This window comes from Anopheles darlingi, chromosome 3, assembly GCF_943734745.1.
Source record: "Anopheles darlingi chromosome 3, idAnoDarlMG_H_01, whole genome shotgun sequence".
Lineage (NCBI taxonomy): Eukaryota > Metazoa > Arthropoda > Insecta > Diptera > Culicidae > Anopheles > Anopheles darlingi.
In genome coordinates this window covers 46,562,042-46,583,831 of record NC_064875.1, presented here as the reverse complement: position 1 = coordinate 46,583,831, position 21,790 = coordinate 46,562,042, and the positions used below count along the sequence as shown (strand labels likewise).

The window sequence follows — 21,790 nt, the reverse complement described above, 5'->3', positions numbered from 1 at the left end:
GATTCGATTCGTGGTTTCCAATTAATCTCCACCACTGGTGGTGGTGGTGGCCACTCTAGCTAGCGAGTGGGAGCCGGGTAAACGGATGATGCGCATCACCATCGCCAGCTCTTGAGGAGGGTTCTCATCCGGTGGAAAATGGCTGACTCACGGCGCACGCGTAGGCCACGATGAGGAGAGGAGAGGACTCTGGCCTCACCCTTGACTGGCGAACCGAACCGAGTAGTGGATGATTCCAATTGGCCACGGCGGGCGGGTGCGCCACACGCCCGGGCACAGGAGAGATCCCGTTCGGAGGGCTTGATCTCGGTACTCGTTGCTCGAGGTTGAGATCATCGCACGCGAGGTGACGATGATCAAAACATACTTCTTCCCCGGGGTCCGAGTAATCAAGTGGCACTTTTTCGGGTGATGGGAGATAGAGAGAGAGAGAGAGAGAGGTGTCTGGTGCGTCTCGATTTTGGGGATCGCGTGCGAGACTCTCTCGGCGACGGCTTCAGGTGCGTAAGTCTGCGTCTTGTTCTGATCATCGTCGTCATCATCGTTGATCGCGGGTAATTCTCGAGCGAATGGAGCCAACAAGAGGGGCCCATCCATGGAGGAGTCGTCCATCATCAAGGGCACAGCTTGAGCTTTTTTGATGCCCGGTGGTGTGTCAAGTGTTGTGTGCGTGCGCGGGCGCGCGCGCAAGCGTTGTTAGGGAGTTGCTGGATTTAGAATCCCCGACACTTCTTGACTTTCCCCCCACTCTGGTGGGGGTTGTCGGCACTTGAACTGATGATTTTTTGGGGGAAACAGAAGAAAAAGAAGAAGGACCCCGGTTAGTCGTGAAGGAGTCGCTCATGAATGAATCGCCGTCGACGTGGTCGTGACCGCAACTAGAGAGAGATGCGCTAGTGGTGGCGAGTAGCAGCAGCTGGTCGATATCGTCAAGTGGTTCGGTGGTGCTGGTGCTGCGCTCCAAAGTTTATCATCCCACTTACGAGAGAGAGATGCGCAAGTGGCTCAAGTTGATGCACACATCAACACATTATGCTGCAGCATTACACCCGAGATATGAGATCGTCCCGATCGAGTGGCGGTGGCAGATGTCTGTCGTAGAACTTTGTTTCATCGAGAACCCGGTTTAATAGCCGACGTTATAAGCGACGAGTGATCGCGCTAGAAGATCTGCCAATGAGTCGTTCGTAGTAGTAGTAGTGTGTGTTTTATTGATTGAATTTATAGCAATTTTAAACATGCTATGAGATTATTTTATAATCGGTACACATTTACGTTTTCTTCATTATTTAGAACCTAAGCGTGTGAGTGTCTTGTTGAGGTGTCTGTAATGTTTGGCATGCGGGAAAAGTGTAAAACCCCACAGGAAAAAAAAAATATAATAAGTTTTTGCTTACATCTATGCCTAAAGCTAACACTAATACTATCTTATCTATTAATTTAAAGTCCTCTGACTTGCTAATAATTCAATCAGAAGGCGGATTTCATTAGCCTCGCCTCTGTTAGAGCAATTCTTATTTAAAATGAGTCGCCCGTCTGCACCACTGCATCAAAGTGATAAATGCCGGGCCTAATGGCGATCATTAAAACGATTAATTTCGATACCAATTGCTAATTTGGACCGCCGGGAGAAGGGGCAGAGGGGCTTCTTGGCATAGGACAGGGTTTGGCCTTTGTGGCGATTGGCGTGTTGCGTGCCACGAGCTGATTATGATGATGATGATCATCAAGACGGAACAAGCACCAAGGGATCGTTCGATCCCGATTCCGATCTCACCGGTTTGGTGTCCCGGATGATGCATCAAAGGACGATGCTGACGATAGAAAAGCGCATAAAAAGCGCGAACACAGACCCTTAAATTGGAACCCACGTCTCCACGCACACACACAAACGCAGGTACGCCATTCATTCATGGAATCAGTGGCCGGGCGATAGTTGCGTGCGCCCGGCGGGGGGAGAGGGGAGGTTTCTCACACAATTTCCGTCTGTTTCGAGTCAGCCCCGGGGCCTCCAGGGGCCTTCCAACCAGCCAACCAGCCAGCCAGCGCAGGTTAATCAAGGTTTGCTCTCAATCGGAATTAGTGCATCGAGGGAGGGAGGGAGGAAGGAACAGATAATCGTTCCCCCGGCTAGTCTCACGGTGGATGCCGTGCTTTGGGGTCGTCGGTGTGTCTGGGTCTGGGTGGAGAGACATCCAGCTGCGGCTGATCCTCACTCCTCCCGCCCTTCAGTTGATGCGCTATCGATCCCCGACACCTAGCTCGAGTCGTCGTCGCCGTCGCCATCTTCGTCTCGAACCGCCGTTGCGCCACTTAGCTTCCAGATAATGAACATAATAGGCCAACCACCCCTTCTTCCAGTCTCCGGCCCCGCCGTAATCATAATAATTTGCTTACTGAAATACACATTAATTATGTGGCGTGAGAATCCTTCTAGTAGTAGCAGCAGCAGCAGCAGCGAGCGAATGATAAAGCGATGATTTAGAACGACAGAGAGACAGAGAAGAGACAGAGAAGAGATAGAGAAAAGATAGAGAGAGAGGCAGAAAGACGGAGAGGCCGCTCAGCGATCGCGAACCGATCTTCTCGAACAGTTAATTGAATAAACACCACCACTAGACACTACAGACAGAGCCGCGTCGCGTCTTCCATCCCTCCTGCTGTGTGTGTGTTTGAGAGCGATGACAACCGCTTACTCACGACCGACTGAGCTGCTCATCCCTGGTGCGTACGCGCATCCGCTTTTGGCAAGAGGAGTGCCCGCGATTGTGTTAATCTTTGCGCCTGGATTACGGGAATTCCCCTGAACACACACACGCACACACACAAGTCGGAGTTCTTCGGATTAAGGATTATGCCACGCCACTGGTGTGCCAGTGTCCCGCTGTGCCAGTGTGTGGCTCACAGCCACACACACACACCAATCAGTCGCGACTATTGTTACCGGGACCGATACTGAACAACACGCTAAGAACCATAAACATATGTAGATGTATAGGAACAGAAAAAAAGGACCTGGAGTGCTGCTCCTGTGCTAGGTTCTAGCCAGCTGCTCTGCTCGGTCAGCTTGGCCAGGGTAGGGTCTATATACCCCGGTTGCAACACGGTTTGTGGAGTGTTGCCGCCACCAGATGATGAAATAATATAATAATTACATTGTTATTGTAATGTACCATCATCATCATCATCATCATCATCATTTGCCAATTATGATTTACTCATTTACGACACACAACATAACGCGAGCTCACACAATGACAGTGATGAGAGAGAGAGAAAAGAGAGACGCTTAAGAACCACCGGATCAATTAACGGAAGCGAAACCGATCCAAAACCGGACTCTGGTCGGAGTTCCGAGAAAACCCGTTCCCGTGGTGAGCTCTCTAATCCTTGTCGCGCTGCTGTGTCCTTTGGTGTGTGTGTATCGCTGGCGGATTGATTGGTTTTTGCGCAGCACCCTGGCATGGTTGCAGGAGTTTGGTTACCGTTAACCGAGGTTGTGGAGTGTTCTATCTCTAGCTGCGTTGCGAAGGGAATCCTCGCCTGGCATGGAATCAAAATGAAGAGAGTGATGCGTTGAAGATGAACAAGCGACAAGCGGGAGGCGTGCTTCAAAATTAAACGTTCGATTTACGATCGGACATTCGGCTGAGGAAGAGAAGGGAAAGAAGGAAGAGGCAGTTCTGGCAGTCGAAACGCGGCTTTAACCTAAAATATCATCCAAACTTCGTCTGAGGTCCATCCATCCGCCAGGAGAATCGGATCAACCCGTGGACCCGGTTCCAGATCCCCCTTTTCTCTGGGGGGTGATTTTTACGACTGTAAAATTACTAACCAAACTTCCTGCTGGACATTCCAGAATGCAAAAGAAAAAACAGGGACCACGAACCGCGCATGACGGACACCCAAACGCGGATTACAAGCCTCTCTTCCTCTCGCTCTCTCTCTCTTCCTTTCTCTTCGCGCAATGAAGTTCCAAAAGGGTAATAAAGTTGCGGAATTTATTCCCTTTCGACTGGGGCTGGCTGGCTTACCTGGCGTGGTTGCAGCGGCGAAGGAAATCCTTTTTAATAACTTTGATCCTCTGATCCCCCGTTCCACGACAACGGTTCCTTCTCGCTTCGAGTCCGCTACGACGGCTTTCGATGCTTTGATGAGTGCGCGCTCTCCAGCAGCAGCAGCAGCAGTAACATCCAATGTTGAAAACAATGTTTTGAAACAACACAACAACAACAACAGCAAGCGTGAATGGGGTGTGATGATGGGATTAAGTAAATTATCGCGCGTGTATTTTCCTTAAAGAAATGGGAAAACATGCGCATACACACACGCACGCTCGTCGGCATGTTTGTCCAATTAGACCGCGGACGCGCAGCATGGCTTTCCGGTCGGTCATTATGATTTGATATGCGCAACCGTGACCGCACCGAGCTTGATTGGCAGACTTTTAAGAAAAAGAGCGAAGCGGACGCGGACAGGTTGCCGACAGGATATTAAAGTCTCGCGGAGGAACTCGAAGGATCCGCATCCTCATGTCGATAGCTTTGTGGAAGTGATTATGCTCTTCTTTTGCTGTTGCTTCTTCTTATTGCTCTCTTTCTCTCTCTCTCTTCCTCTCTCTCTGTCTCGTTCTAGGTAAGGCACCGATCGGTGAAAAAGTCTGTAACGCGAAACAATGTCTGGCACACAGTGAGTAGCGCTCCACACACACACACACACACTCACTCTGTCTCCGTCTGTCTGTCTGTCTGTCCATCCGTTCATCCTTTATAAGGGACACCACATCCCACGACACCTTTCCTTTGTGTGCATCTGTGTGTGTGTTTAACGGGGGGGTCTTAATTTACAAATTATGCCGCAACCCGCCGTTTGGTGTTCCCTCCGTTTGCTGCTGATGGGCTTTTTGTAAAAGAAATGGACTGTTTGTTACGAAAGTGCTTACGGGGCCGACAACCAGCCAGCCAGCTAGCCATCCGTACACGGGGCACCATAAGCCATGGGAACCGATGCCGCAGTGGTGTCTGGCTTAATTTCATTTCATTGTGAACCGCGACGTGTGGCAAGCGCGGGCTTTAAAATATAAATTTATTAAACGTTTTATACGACGCAAGGAAAGGAAGGGAGGGAGGTAGGTGGTCGATGGGGGCGCCCGGTTCCGGGAGATCAAGGGTCAGCGATGGAGAGGCGTGTCAAATTCAAATCAATCTCTCTCTCTCTCTCTCACCGGATCTCCCTCACGGACTCCCTCAAAGGGAGCTTTTAAGAGCCATTCGTCTTTTGTGGGGCTGCATCACGGTTCATTCTCCTCGCCTTTGAGGCCAGACCGTCACTCCATTCGGTGAACACACACACACACACTCCTCTAGTGACGTGCTATGGTACGTGGTAAGGACGCCCCGGAATATAGAGGGGTCGAAAGGTAGCAGCAGCAGCATCGTTTGCGCCATTTTATGGCAAAGTGAAAGAGTCGGTCCACTAGTTCATAAGCGAGAGATGCGGAGCCAACGATAAACCGCTTCGCCTCCTTCCTGCACCCAGTGCGGCCAACATTTATGCTCACGATCGTACAGGGCCGTATGCAGATAACAATAAGGGGGCTCCTCGAGGACTCTGTAGCTGGTGGTTCCACGGATGGGGCTAATGATCTACTCGCCACTCGCACGTTGGCCGCTCTGGCCTAGGCGTGGCCTCTGGTCTTCAATGTTGCAATCAGATCCGACCAGATCCAAGATCCCGATCGCGATAGAATTGCGCGCGCCATAATTCGGTTAACGGTGCATCACCTCTCTCGGCTACCAGAATGTCGCAGACAACTTCCTGGTGCACCCGTGGTGCAGACATCACCAAATGGCCGTGGATAGGCCCCTGGACATCGCGTGCAAGCACCTGTTGCAGAAGCTTCCTTTTTCCTGATCGACAACGACGACGACGACGACGGAACTGCATCTGCTCCGGTTGGTCCGGTGCACTCTCGATTGCAGACGGGCCACAAGTTGGATACAACGTTGCAAACCGTCTCGGCTGTTTTGCGGCCCTTCCCTCCGCTGAAATGCACGCGGTTTCGACCATAAATCACGCGTGCGTTCAACGGCAATGAAGCATCGCGCCGCGGATCAACCGACCGGCTCTCAACGTGCGACAACACGTTCCGGCAACCAACCCAGGTTGATCGAGAATCGAGTGTTCCGGCGACCGAGCGGCCGAGATTGTGGTTAAGATTTATGCGCGATCATTAAATGTGTTTTAACATCGCGCTCAGGCGGATTAGGGCTTTTGATAGATGAGCGTTTTGGTGGGCGTCGTGTGTGTGCGTGTGTGTGTGAGTGTGTGTGCCAGTCAAGTCGTTGTCTTCGATGGTGGTTTGATGATCGTGCAGCAGATAGCGCAGTCGCTTATTAGAAATCGACGAAAAGGACATTTTAATCGAGAACTCTGCTCCCAATTCCAATTTCAATTTAAGGGTGATGCAAAATACTTGATCAGACCTCTCGTAATTGATTGTTGCTCCGTGGAATATGCTCCTCACGAGCGACTTCCGAATGTTCGAGCAACGAACTCGACGATCGCTGATGTAGTCGACGAAGCATCATCCTTCTTGGTGATGATAATGCTTTGTATCCGAAAAGGAGAAAATGAACCAAACATTACCTGCGCTACGATAATTGACTCTCCCGTTTATTTTTTTGGGAGGAGAAAAAGGCTGACCGATCTAGACGCTGATCGTTTAATTGAGCTTGAACAACATTCCAAACAGCCCGCGTTAGGATCCGCGGATGAGCGATGATCCGGAAACACGGCCAGGCATTAGGGAATGGGGGGAACGAAACGAGGGAAGCGAGGACACGACGCTCCTAACCAGCAGCCCAGCACCACAACCGTAACGTAAATGATCTCGTTACAGGCATTAAAATCATAAATTGTATTAATATAAATTAATTTTTCCTTTGGCTCTCCACCACAAACCGGGACGTAACGATCACTGGCCGTCACTGGCCATCTGAGGGACTGAGGACCTGGGAAAGGAGGCGATCGGAATTAAATGATTGATTACAGTCTGTGGCCCCGTCACGGAAAGGCTTCTAATTGACGATGAAAATAGTGATTTGATCTGGTTAATGATGCGCGCTACGCGATCATTTAGAGAACTCCGCCATCGCCTTTGCACCCCTCCCTCTCTCCGTCTCTCTCTCTCTCTCTCCAACTGATGGGTCGTGAATGCTAGAAACTTTTCCCCAACATCGTCAACCTGCGAAACATATTCAGGGAACACCGAACGGGAACTCACCAAGCAGGTCTTTTCGGACCTGTGTGACCTCTGCGGGGATCGCCGAATAGTTCATACCGAGCACAGAGGTGCGGATGACGACGGCGACGACGCCATTCGACGGAGTTCATGATGTCGGAGAATTGGGTGCTAAAACCTCTGCGGCCAGGAATTTATAAATATAATTCTCATCTGGCCCTCCGCTCCGCGCTCTAGTAGCTTCTTCTTTTGGGACTGCAGCAGCAGGAGGAGTAGCACGAACGGTGGTGGTGGTGGTGGAAGTCCATCAATCAAACTCTGCTGCGGCGGTCACGATGAAGATGGTTGGTGTTCTGGTCAGTGAGAGGCGCGCTCGTCGTCGTGGTGCGCTCGATGACAAATGGGTAACGATCTCGTTGCGATTTGCAGTTGCCGGCACGGCGCCAGACGTTTAGCTGGCACCAGGATCTGCGTGTGTGTGTGTGTGACAGAGAGAGCGAGAAAGAGCATCTTATTGATCAAAGTGATGACTCAAAGTAAAGGTGAATGAAGCAGCTTCTTGATGGAGTTATGCGAACAGCATGCAAATAACTCCCGCCCCAAACCTGCGGATTGACTCCAACGGAGCGACAGGAAGTCCAAAGGAAGAAGGCCCCGCGGCGTGGCGTGTCTCTGCAACAGTGGGGGCCCATTGTCGTCGCCCATTGACGGAAAACCCGTTTGTGGAAAACGAAAGTGTTAAGCGGCGCGACGTTTTGCGGTTTTGCTTAATTTTTGAAAGCCACGAAGGAGAGGTTGAGGTGGCCGCGCGCCCTCTTCTCCACAATTTAGGTCATCGTCTCCGGGTGCTGCCGGCTGGGACCCTCAGTATGTAGATTGTGCTGTGTGTGTGTGTGTGTGTGTGTGCGCGTCGTTTGCCCTATTCCCACGCTGTTCGACCGCCAAAACCGCGCGTTAATGTGCGCATTACACACCTGCGACAAGATGGCTGCCGGGGTGCGGTCTACGATGGGAACAGAAGCAGCAGCACCAGAAGCAGGTGTTATGTGTGTCTATGTGAAGAGCTGCATCGACCATGGTTGTGGCTCTGTGCATTCCATCCAGTCATAGCGCCGCTATCTGTTGCCAATAAAACTAAGGTGGTGTCCATTGTTGTTCCGAAATGGAAAACTCGTAAACTCCGAGAGTGTAGCCTGGTTGGAACCTCGGGGGGGTTACAGCGATGCAATATCATGAGTTATTGTGACGCGCATGACTCGCGTTGTGAGCTTTGATGGAATTCACTCGTCAGTTATTGCCATTGCTCCATCCATTGTCACCATTAAATCCTTTCTTTTTTTCGAATTGTGTACCCAAGAGTAGTGTGTGCTGTGTGTGTGCTGTGCAGCTCCCTAAATCCCCCCTGTATCTTTCGGATCAATGTAGCAATGACTCCCGGTATGCATCTGCCAGCTGCTGATACGATCGCGCCAAGCAGTCATGGTGCGCTTTATCCTTACAGCAAAGCAAAAGAAAAAAACGACATTTTCCAGCACCCCGGTCTCAGCTGTCAGCGGTGACGGTGACGTAGTGTCAAAGGCGGCGGCTGGTTTTCGACGACGACGTTTGCACGAAATTCGTCTTTACCACTTTTTCCTCGTGTAGAACGGGGAACACCTTCCCCAAGAGGCAGACCGGGCAGAGACCGAGTGTGGAAGGCAGAATGTATGCAAAATTGCTCACGATTTTTGCTCCCCTCGTTGCTGCTGCTGCTGCTGCTGCTGGTTACATGATTTGCAATTATTTTCCGCCTCCTTTGCCAGTCGTCCCCTTGTTGTGTACCGGCCACCGGCCATCGGGTTGTGGCCAACGTTTGTATTTTGTTATATCGCGAGCGAGCGCACACACGCTCCGTTGCTATTGTACATGGTGTTGTGTTTTGCAGCATAAGCTTTTTGGGTTGTTGTATTGCTGCCAAAGATTAAGCCAATATTTGAATCAGCCCCCGGGCGGCATCCGAGAATGCGGTGCACGGTAGCCAGCACGAGTATGATTCTCGGTTCCCGGTACTGGAGAACACGTTTGACATGCACGCAACGAGGATGACGACGGTTTGCATGCAGATTGGGGCACAAATAATTTCGCAAATGTTTTTGGCAGCAATTATGCAGGAGCAGGGGCAGCAGCAAGGATGTGCCAGGGCGTTCCACTATCGATCGGCACTATCGCGAGCTGATCGAGCATTTCGGCGCATGCTGGCATGTGGGGATTGGCGTGTGCTTCCTGTGGGCCTCTCGAGTAATCTCGAGACAACAACACCAATCAATTGCTCGTGTATCGCGTGACACTTTGATGATATCCCAGTTGGCTATAGTATAAGGGACGGAGCGCGATAGGTCATGATGGTCCCGAGAGTCCCGAGAGTTAAATGGATTCCGATGGAGAATTAGAAAAATTAGCAATAATCTTCACAAATTGGCAAACGGGCTCGAAAGTCAGTCGGGCCGTGTTTTAATTTGAACCCCTTGGTTTCGGTTTCACGGACCAACACAAATTGTTTTCAGAAGATGACAGTAGCAAAAGGGAAACTTCTTGTTTTAATGCATGGCCTGCTAATTCTTCATTTAAAAAAATAACCCTCCCCCCGTTGATCATTAATCACAAAGCAAATTGTACGGTGTTTGTGTACTGTAAATTGATAAAGCTTATGTCTCGTTTCCGGAAACCTGCCCCCTCGATGTGCGTGCGTGTGTTTGTGTGTAACATTGTTGCATCTGACCCCGATCTACGTATAAACTCTTCGCACCACATATTTTCGATCCGCTGCTATTAATCATCATAAAACGATGGGGTCCCGGGTTGTGGGTCGTGCTGTACTTTTTTCTGAACATTTAATTCGCTCGCATAAACGCTTAGCGCCCCGTCCGGCAATTCACTTCATCAGCTGCATCAGACCCGGAATAATGACCACACCACGGGACGGAAAAACAATGATAAGCACCCGGTTGTGCGCGACCTGCCAGCAGCAGACCAGCAATTAGTAGCAAGCAAGATGGTCTGCTGCTGACTACCGGTGTTCTTTTCTGTCAGGTTTTTGCAGCGAATTTTGTGTTTTTGCTCGCGCTGCTCGCCTCGCGGCACAAGATGCATCGCATCTCTCCACCTGATGCAAACGACGGTGTCTCGTGGCCGGTCGCTGCTCGGCCTTCATTTTCACACGCAATCGAAAATTGCACTCCCCCCGGAGGAGGTTGACGACGGTTTTGCGCTTCCTGCGTGTGGACGCGTTTCTTCTGTTTGCCTAGGTGTCACATCGCTGTCACAAACCGCGTGGCATGGCGGTGGCATGGCGGTGGTGGCGGCGAACCACTTTCGCGGTAACCACTTTCGCGTCGTCTCCGTCTTCCGGGTTTGTTGTTTGGTGGTGGTGGTGGTGTGTCGAGAAGCGGAGGATGAAAACTTTGTTGCGTTGCATTGCTGCATTGCGCATCGCACGACGCATGTGCCATCTGCATATCGCAATTTTGTGTGTCGCAATCGGCCTCGGCCCTGCTACCTGCTTTTAACGATATGGCGCGCGAGTTGTATTTTACTCTGCTTTAATTGTTTTAACTATTTTCGGTTTAGAATGCTTATATATGGGGGGGAGGGAAGCCATTTTCCAACCACAGATTGCCATCCATTTTCAAAGCGCACACTACAATGCACACTGCACTGGTGTGTGGCAAATTCAATTGCACAAAACCAACCACAACCAGTCGACCCTGGGCGGTAATGCAGCGATCGCACTCCAAGTAGCAGCAGCAGCAGCAGCAGCATAATAACAACCGCTGAGCTGTGAGCAGCTGAGCTCGCTGAGCAGAGAAGTAGAAGGCAGGCGGACGCACTAGCACGCATGCACCGCACGAAGTGAGGCGATGATTGTGTGCTCTTATTGCTATTGCATTGGGTGGTGAGAGGGAAGGTTTGCGCTAATAAAAATAATTTCACGAAGCACGCAATCGATTTAAATAAGTTTTAATGCTACGGATGCCAATTGTAATTAATGCTGATCCCGCACTCACACGCTCCACCAAACACACACACACACGGGCACGGTGCCACCCAAGGCGTTGGTGCACTGCAACTTTCGCCGCGTTCAACGATTAAAAATGACGATTGCGTGGCCACACACCACCACCACCTTACTCTTCCCTCTGTAATCCTTCGCCTTTACCCACCAATCGAGTAGTTGCTGTTGGACGGAAATCGGCATCGGCAAGGGGCGGTGGTGCATCGAGAGTGCATCGACATACACACCGTGTTGCACACCGTCCACAGGCACAGCAGCTGATGCAATTGATTTGCCCATTTGCCAGGCCAGATAATCATTAGCTAATTGACTGCACACTACACTGCACTGCTGCACTGCACGTCAGTGGCGGCGGCCATTTGCTGCGAGATAAGAGTGTGCGCGGCGCACTGACAGAGAATGGCCATTTTTTTTTTGGTCCGGACCCCAACTTCCGATACTTTCGCTATCGATTGTCGGTTCCGAAATGTTTCAGGGTTTTTATCATTATCCGGTACGGTTCACCACATTTCTCATACATTCCACTCATCCTGGCCTCTCTCTTTCTCTCTCTTTCTTTCTGTCTCTCCCTCCTATAGCTGTACGAAATCAACGATGACCCGAAGCGGAAGGAATTCCTGGACGATCTGTTCCTGTTCATGCAGAAGCGCGGTAAGTGATTTCCGGTTACCTTTTCGTTTTTTTTTTGTTTAGCTCTTTTGCTATCGTCGCTTTCGTGCATTCCAAACGCGATTCCTGGTGACTCACGGTGTGGCGAGGGCGCCGAAATGAAAATTCCGAGTTCAGTTTCCACCTAGCACAACATTATAGCACAACTTTCGTTCGAGTTCGCGTTCGCGTTCCTCCTGCTTCTCCTCCTGTTTCCGGGGGTCCATGTCAGATCGTTAGAATGCAATTAATCATGAAGGCAAAGGGGGCGAACCAGCATCGCATCATCAGCATCAAGCGCATGAAGCCCAAAAACACGGCAATTACTGTTTTATTAGCGCACGAATTCGAATCCACAGCTCGAACCAACGGAATATACAGGATTGGAACATTCGATATTCCAAGGGGTTGGTTTTCGTTTTCGGAAAACGTTTTCGGTACCCGTGTGTGTGTGCATACATTTGATTGCGAGGCATTGATAAATGATGTCCCGTCTCGACTTGATACACCGGCATACAGCATACAGCACGGCAACGGCAGCAGCAGCAGCAGCATTACATTCGGTGTTGTGCTTGTTGGTCTCGACTGCGATGGGTCGTGGTCCCTCTCTGAAGACTCTCAGCTCGTTTTGCTTAGACCCAGACAGGAAGACGCGCGACGCGAAAGCATCCGTTAATGGATGATTTTAATAAGCGCGAATTGTTGCCTTAAAGTGTGTGTTTGTGTGCCTCAAAATAGACTCGCCAGCCAACGGTGCGTGGTACTCTCATCTCTCGTGAACGTGATCCGCGAACGTGCGTTTCATTCATCAACCCACCGCGCCCGTCGAGCCTGGAACAAGGAAGCAGCATCCTCTTCGCGTTGGATTCATCATCGGATACTTTTACGAGTTTAAACTGAGAGTTGCTGCAGCTTACGAGCTGCACTTGCTTGCTGTTGCCATGAATGGCCACGAAACCTTCTTCCCAACGAATGAGCCGAGGTTTGGATTACATTCATAAAATAATGCTCTTAATGCTTCGGCCCCCCTTTGCGATGCTTGCGAATGACACGCACTTGCGTCATGAATGGCGCGAGTTGAAATGATTGAAATGACTGTAATAATGTTGCAGACCGGTTCGCTAGAAGCTGCTGCTGGTGCATTATGCTTTCGTGTGCTCGTTGCACACCCGGCTGTCAGCATCCCGTGCGTGCTCTGTTCCTGACCACCAACCAAAAAATCATTGACGTTCGCGTTCGCGTTCGCGTGGTATGTCGCCGCAACAAATTAGCATCCTAGTACGAATGAACTCGGGGCGGCTTTTTGATTGAGTTGCGGGTCCCGAGTTTTGATGTTTTACCGGCGTGGTTTGAAATAGATCGCGATCGCGTGATGGCCGCGCCGCCACCGCCAGAGCACCGATGAATTGATTTGTTTGAATTTCATTCGCACATCAGGCGTTGTTCACGCCGTTGCTGCCAGCTGCTGGTTGCCCCTTTTTGAAGGAATTTTATTTGTCAACCGGCAGGGACGACGCATCGTCCACAAACATGGATGATAATGCTGTCTGTGGCGCTACAAATTGATTTGACACGTTCGTATATCAATCATCAATTCGGTTGCGATCAAAAAAGGGGTTCCAAAAATACTTCACAAAAAAAAAAACAATGAAGCTGGAGTCTCGCTCCGAACACGCTCGAAACAGGGTTTACAATGCATCATCCACATCATCATCATCATCATCATCATCGACGGGATGATGGCTAGTAATTGACCGAAGGCGAAGGGGCACACACTCTTCTTTCTTCCTCCCGTTGTGGCTCCGTATGGTGTGATATCACGTTCGGGCATCAGCATATCAAACAATTAATCAAAGTCAAATTAGAAGCTCTCTCCCTGAGGAGAGTTCGGGATAATCGTAATTTACACTGTTATTGTGGTGATGTGATGTGCGAGTAGTCCGCCTTGGTATCCGGAGTCTGGATCACGGGTATCGGGCGTATCGGGCGTATCGGGCGGACGTCAAGCCACCGAAAGCATCACTCACCTCGCCGCGATCCCGATCGCCTAACGATACGGCCCTTGACTAGCCAGCCAACTCTAGCTACCATGGTCTCCCAAAATCGGTATCGTGGCCCAAAAATCACCCAAAACCATTAGCAACAAAACAACATGCACACACACGGACACACACGCACAGACAGGTCGAGGGCGTAATCCGTTGGGTTGGGCTAATCGGGCGTTTTGAATGGAGCAGCGCGCACGATTTGAATTGGAATCGATGGGAGGGAGAGAGGAAGGTGAGGTGGAAGGGTGCTTCCCTCAGACTCACACAATCACGATCGACTGACCGGCTCCTTCACCGGACGGCTAAAAGGAACGCAATTTTCTCGCTGTCAAATTGATCCGAAATCAATATATCAATCCCTCAATCAATCCTCGACGGCGGCTGCGGCGGCGGCGACGGCAGCGGCAGTAGAGTTGGCTCCCTTGGCCCTGTTGGCCTGGATGGAGATCAAGATCCTAGGTCTTGCGATCGCGCGAAAGGAATCGCGACCGAGCGAGCGACCGAGACCTGATGCTGTTGCTCGGCGCCGGCCACCTTTTCGCCTAGACGCAAGGCGGCGATCGGATCCATCGGAGGGGGAGATGTTTTGTGTTGTTCGTCCCTAGCGGCAGTACCCAGCATCCCCTTTTTTCCCTTTCCCCCTTTACTTTCTTCCACCTCGTCCACCGGTACGACGATGCACGACACGATGGGTCTCGATGATTAATAAAAGTTTATGATGAATAATTGGAAACGGGACAGACGCGACCCCGAACGGACCAAGACGCCCGGTCCAGACCAGGCGTTGAGGCGTTGAGGCGCTACAATCAAGTCAAAACAACACCCGACCCGCTGCAGCATCGCAGCAGCTCTCGTCTCTGGCTGGCTGGCTGGCTTTCGCTTTGGCCGGACTGCTGCGGAAGATCGCACCGATCGATTCCACCGATTGGATCACCGCGGGAGATCGATCAGGCATCGGTCTCAGACCGCCACTGCCGCGTTGAGAGATTCCCGGTGATCCAGGCACGATGATCGGCTGATCGGCGCTGATTGCCTTACGGGCATCTGATTTTCAACAGATCGACACTGCAGATCGATTTGTCAGCAGCAGATCGCGAGCAATCGAGCAATCGAGCGGCTGCAGTTGACGGCGCGTATCCGTGTTCGAGTGTTAGTGCTAAATAGAGATGCCTTTCTGGTTCGTGTCCTCCCCTCATTACATTTACACAAACTCGCCACTCGGCAGTGCATCACTCGCTGTAATGTCGAATAGTAAGGGGAAGTGCGTATTAATGCTGTCTGTTATTTGTAACGGTTCTTGTTGTTACCTTCTATGCGATTTGCTGCATTTAAACTCCTCTAAGAACTTTTCTTTAATGCATTTTAGGCATTATTTTTGAATTAGCAAGTTACTAAAATCACCAATGGCGTCCTTTTTTAATTGAGGTGTTCGACGTTCTTTTGAATATTTTTTAAATTATTTCACAATTACTCTCACGCTTTAACTTTTGTGATTTAAAAGTAGTCGACAATAGCCACTTTCACTTGCGATAATCTGTCAGTGGCTTAACGTAAACTATCATTTAGAGCCTTATAATTTGGATGGCCAAGGGCAGTAAAATGACCATACAAATTCCCATACAGCCGTCATACGAATTTTCTGAAAACTTTTTTCCAGCATTAGTGGTTGATTGTAATTAAAAGAACGAATGAAGTGACAGTTCTTTGCGGTAAAGTTGCATTCGTCTATCACGCCCTAAAGAAATAAACAATCTCAAATTGCACTCACCTGTTCGAGCTTTATAAAAATGCTGTTTGATGGCAGATTTTTCATATTTTAATACTAAAATCAGCCAACATCAAAACATTGCTTCATCCTTTTGATGTCCCCTTCGGATTTGCACCACTATCAAAGGAATTCAGATCTCTTTTGCACATAAAAACCGACCGCTATACCGGTGATGGAAGTAGAGCGAGATGAAAATCCCGTTCCCCTCGTGTTTCCCCCTTCTCCATTGCAGCAGCTGTAACCGCTCCACAGTTTGGATACGGGAGTTGATTCAAAGCAGTACACAATTCTCACAATATTTATCGCTGCTGCTGTTGCTGCTGCTGCTACTGCTGCTGCTGGTGCTGCCGCTGGTGTGAGGAAATTTTATTTATTCACGGAAAATTCAGCCCCCGTGGCGTGGCAAGAAAATGATAACAATGCGGGGCCTCCCGGGGGCCTTTTGGATTAATACATTTGTGGCCACCGATTCCTACCCGGTCCCGGTCATTATCAAACTCCCTTTGATGTGGTCTGGCCGCAAAGCGGGGAATGGATGGTGGGGCAGTTTGGGGCGCTGGGGCCGCTAGCGAGAATGGAAAATCAACTGTCCGTTTTGTTGGCCTTTGCGCTCACCGTTGGTCATCCGTGTCGTCCCGTGCTCTGCAGTCCGTCCGTGGCCGTGCGTGGCTAGTGCTGCTGTAACGTCGCGTTTGATCCACGATCCACGGTCTGCGTCTCCTACGACAGCTGTGTACTGGGCGTTGGATCTGCTACCACTTGCTGCTGCGTGTTGTGTGCAATTGTCCCTCAAGCACCGAGCGCTTGATGCAATAACTTCTTCACTTGGAACACTTTTCGGGAATGGAGCTGGACATGTTGCTGCTGCTGCTGGATTTAATAAACGCGCCCTTTAGAACCGTTTTTTCCTCCGGTTTGTCTGCTGCTCTTTGAAGACGCGCTTTCCAACGCCCGCGAGATCAATTACCGTCCATAAATAGTGTGGGGTGGAAAGCAAATCCTTCGGGCAGGCGTCAAATTGTCTGGCGATTGATCGGAAAAATGCGGCCACACCAGTTTCGGGAGCCGAGAAAAAAAGAGCCGAGTTTTGGAATCGATTCGTCCGCGTCGTAACCGCCAGTTCCTTCGCTGGCTGGCTTCGATCGCTGGCCGATGATGGATCATTTGTTTGCATGATTTAAGAACCGCTAGGTGATGCGGGGCCAGGCTAGGGCCAGGAGCAGCAACACCGGCAGCAGGTCTACCTCGTTCCGCTCGTCCTTGTCATCGTCACCACCTTCTCCCGGAACCGATCGCTTCTCGTGTTTCCTCTTCACGGGAAATTCGTGCTCACCCCGTATCACACGGCTGGCCGGCCGGCCGCAATGCCGCGATTGTTTACAAGAGAAACATCACAACATAATCAACTTGTTTGTTACCGCCGGTTGATCGGTCGAACGCACACGGGGCGGGAAAAAAAGAGCCTGGCCAGGCCACGAGATCGAATCTGGGATTGCCAGAACGCTGGGCGCGAGCGGGGATTAGGAGGGGCCCGGAACGCCGGCACGCGTCGTTTGAAATGTAAGACGTTTGTGGTAGCGGCGTTGCGGCACTTAAGCAATTTTGTAAACAAATTCCCCAATCGATACGCGAAAGGGGGGGGGGGGGGTGAGGTGTTACAGCATCCGGAAAAATGGGATGAAGTGCCCCTCGCCCCCACTTCCACCCTTTTTTCTTTTTCGACCGATCAATCGACCATCATCAACATCTCGTCGCTTCTTCGTCTTCCGTCGAGTCCCCGTCGAGGTATTTGCTGTGTCATCGGGAGTAAGAAGATCCCCGCGCCGAAGGTTGGTTTTCCTCACCCTAAAACGGCGTTGGGGGTGGTCTGGTGTCCGAGCGCATGCTCGCCTTTATTGTGGCAAGTCACCGCCATTGGGAGATGAACATGATCCGATCCTTGTTCCTCCGACAGGCGACGGCGGTGGCGGATAACATCTCGCTTCAGCAAGTCAGCATCGACCTGCTGCTGCTGCTGCTACTGTTGCTCTCCTTCTCCCCAAACGGTAGCTCGTTCGAAATCAATTAAACGTCAATCAAACGATCTCCACCGCTGGAGTGTTGTAGATGACTTCGCGATTGGAACATGTTCTTACAACAAGGGCGAGAACAGCTTCCTGGTGTTCGCTGCACGACGACCAAGAATGGCTTAAGCGATGTCAGAATGAAATTGTTTCCGTATCGGAATCCAGGATGGAACCTGCATGACTCTTCCGTTGGCGAATAACATGAGAAATGCACTCGGAAAGTGCTAGGCAAGAACGTAACGTGATGATTGCAATTTTGGAATTTCGTTTTTTCTTTTGCATTCACAATTCGCGAACAATCAATATGCTGCTTCGTGATTTTTGTCGTCGTTGCAGATGCATCGCGCTGATATTCGCGATCATCGTTGAGATCATCGCAAATATCAAGCAGCAGCAACAGATGCTGCTGCTGCTGCTGCACGATTATCGCACCCTCGCGGATCCTGTTAATCGAATCTGTCGATCGTGCACGCAGATCGGCTCGGTCTGGCCACCACGAAGCGGAAACGATCGAAAAACGTGTGTGCGTTTGTAAATTAAATTTCAATTAGTAATAAATCTGCGCCCTGAACCTCGTTCGAATGTTTGATATCAGAAAGGCATTGATTATGCGCGTGATTCTTGGCCTCCCCCCGGGGGGGTGGCCCTTCCCTCTCCATGGTCTGGTCAAATGGTGCGAACCGATACACACGCACATGCACAGAGTTCACACCTTGGGTGCGGTGCTCGCGATCTCCTTTGCCGCGTTTTTCTTATCTCGCCGTCTCCATCATCGTGTTCCATCCAGCGGTTCGGTCGAGCGGTTCGGTGCGGCTTTCGGAGGCTCCTTGTTAGGCTCTGAAGTGGCACCACCCCCCCCACACCACATCTCGCGCTGGCCACAGCATATGCCAGGCAGGCGAAAGGCCCGCGGCCGCTCTCTAACAGTGCCGCCAAATTGACAGGCTGTAAATTGATAAATTGAAGTGTTATATTCACTAAAAAGGAGAGCTTTCGGCTCTGCTCCGGTGGCTCCATTCGGTGATCATGGGGTGTTGATGATGATGATGATGATGATGCCCTTGTGGTGTGGTAGAAGGGAGAGGAAGGGTCAACAATTGGCACGATCGATTAGCAGCGTAAGTCGTACGGGGCTTTTGCGGTGGAAACAAAACTCTGCTGGAAATGGTAATAGGTCAGTGTGGCGGATCGATAAGTTGCTGGAGTGCTTTCCAATGAGGCCAGTGGTAGTGTGTATAGTACTTGCGGTCATTTGTGTGAACCAAGCACTACTATTCTCTTCTCAAGCAATAGGTTTCTCGATTCTACTGTTTTTTCAGTTGTTGTTTTCATGCTTAAAAGAACATCTGCTTTCTTCTTTTGGATATTTTATTTAAAATTTAATATTAAAATTTAGATTTGGTTTTCTTTCGTCCTTTGATGAATCAAGTATTCAAATTGAAACAATCGTATTGGTTGTTTCTTATCTTTTTTTATAGATATGTTTTTAATTCAATCTCAATATTAACGGTTTACTCATTCTAGTGGTTGCTCTGCCTTACCTTAGCCAGGAATTATTATAATTCGTGAAAGACTTCTGTGTCTGTATCGTAATGCAGCATACTTTCTCGATCGTTATGTTGTTTCCTGAATTGTGCTGTCAAGTACTCTGAAAATCTTGGTACTTTTCCTAATTTTTAACTAAATTAACATGTCTCATTGACTGTTTCTAAAGTGTTCATTTCTATTTCGCTTTTTTTGGATATTTTCCAGTTATCCTTTGCAACTTTACTTGTTTTTAACAAAAAACTTATTACATTTATGTTAAGGTGTTGTTAAAAAATTGCTTCCATGTTCCCAACTACAGCTTTATTAAAATAAGAACACAAAACTTCGGGATATTTAAAAACTAATTCATCATCGTCTTCGGCACTTTTCTATCCATTCCCCCAAAAGCACCGTTCGACAGGATCTGCAGCTCGATCCAGCTGGTGCCCCCCCCCCCTCCCCTTACCAGGTCACCAACGGGGGCGCTTTCCTCACTCCCTATCCATTGGCTGCATAATTCGATTATAATATTTATAAATTGCATCTGAAGCTGCAGTGGCGGACATCATCACGGACGCTCTCCTCGCATTCCGCGCGATGCGAAAGGTGTTGACGTTTCGGGGTTGGCGGCACGATAACGAAGGGCGAAATGGCCTCACCCGCTGCACTCCTTCCTCCCCCATTCACTCCTGGCCACGCGGGTGGCCCACCAACGGAGGCACGCGTGTGCAGCATTAACAAGATTTCAACCAATTTATTTATTAGCCATTTTTCATTTTCATCACCGCCACACCGGACCGCAGTGTCAGTATGGCCACAGGCTTGGTACCGGGAAAAGGGGGGGGTGGGGAAATGGGTTGTTCCATGGGAAAAAAGCTGGGCCTACATCCGCCCAGGTTCATTTGGCACCTTCAAATCGTGTTTAGCGAACGAAGAGAGAGAGAGACGAAGAGATGGAGTGAGAGACGTGGTACAAATCTCGTTAGCTACTGACACGCTGCTTTGAATTGGTTCGATGGTTTCGAAGCAGCTCCCTGCTCTACACCCTTTTGTGAAAGTGATTGTGTGCATGTGTGTGTGTGTGTGCGTGTGTGTGTGAAGATGAAACGAATGCAACGGGATGTGAAGTCTTGGCCTGTTAGCCAGCAAGCCAGCAAGCACTAGAGAAAGTCCCACGACGGCAAGACGGCAATCGCGCTGATATGCCGCTCATTAGGACTCACTCACTCAAACTATTAATAGCCACGGAATTGTCGGCGATGATTGTGTCACCACCACCTCCGTGGGAAGAGGGGAGAGGGTGCAGGATGGTGGTGATGCAGAGACACAGAACATCCTCTCGCCGACGACCTCGTCTGGGAGGATGGAATTGTCATTTGCATGATCATTGCTTCGATATCCTTGGCGACACCTTGGTGACAATCGACGGACGAAAAAAAGAAAAAGGAAGGGGAAGCGGAGACCACGTGACATATGATTCCCGACACACCGTCCCGTCCACGGAGTCCACTTCGGTGGCTTCGATCTGTTCCTCCCAAAAAAAAAAAAAAAACAAACCCCGGGACCACGGACTGCCGCTGGCCGGCAGCGGATTGATGAGAAAATGATTGACGAGGTCCCGCATCGCCGCGATGACAATGGTGCGCGGTGTGTTGAGGCAACCGCTCGAAGCCGGCTTCCGTTCCGTTTCTCCTTCTTTTCTAATTTAATTTTAGTTTCGAGAATGTATTTTTGGGGTCAGAGGCAGAGGCAGCAAACAACCATCGATGATTGAATGATGGTGACCATCGGAGCATCGTACCGCCGCAAATGGAGGAAGAAGGCCATCGGCGTCGGTCCGGAGCGGCGGCCAACCGCGTGATAATGGTGATTCAAGTGACAGATTTCGACGGCCCGGCCCGGCCCGGGGGTTAGTCTGATCTTTACAACACAATCGACGCCACTCTCGAAGTCATGCAAATGATGTGGCCACCACCGCTGGTCGGTCGGTCGGTCGGTTGGTGACGCCCGGTGACAAATGACAAAATCTCCGTCGATCAGCCCTCGCTTTGGATGGCATTGGGTGATACCAAAGCGGCCACCAAATCCGGAGCGGACCGGTGGACCACGCGGAGGAAATGTCACTTCACTAAGATGACGATTTTGGTCGAGAATTGTTTCGACGTCTAAAATTGTTTGTCCATCATGATGACGACGATGATGATGATGATGGTGGTGTCCGGGCCCTGGACGTGACGTCGTTACGTGGTGGTGGTGCCTTTTTGCATCAATATGGAGGTCCGCGAAACCTTGTCAGCGTTTCGAGACGAATTCTGAGTAGATAAGAGGATGAAGAGCAAGGTTTCCGGTAAGGTTGTTGGACCGATCAATCACTCCACTCCACTGCGCACGTCCTGCATCCTTGGATGCCGATGTGAGTTACGAGACCGACCAATGAGA

General features: G+C 50.2%; 1 protein-coding gene across 3 annotated transcripts in view; it reads left to right on the top strand.

The window, feature by feature from the left end:
- Positions 1-21,790, top strand: part of LOC125954586 (protein dead ringer-like) — a 99,068-nt gene that overhangs the window by 53,475 nt on the left and 23,803 nt on the right. For all 3 annotated transcript variants that reach the window (XM_049685019.1, XM_049685017.1, XM_049685018.1), the window contains one exon: positions 11,873-11,945. In XM_049685019.1, coding sequence (XP_049540976.1) covers positions 11,873-11,945 — 73 coding nt within the window. The remainder of the gene's footprint in view (positions 1-11,872; positions 11,946-21,790) is intronic.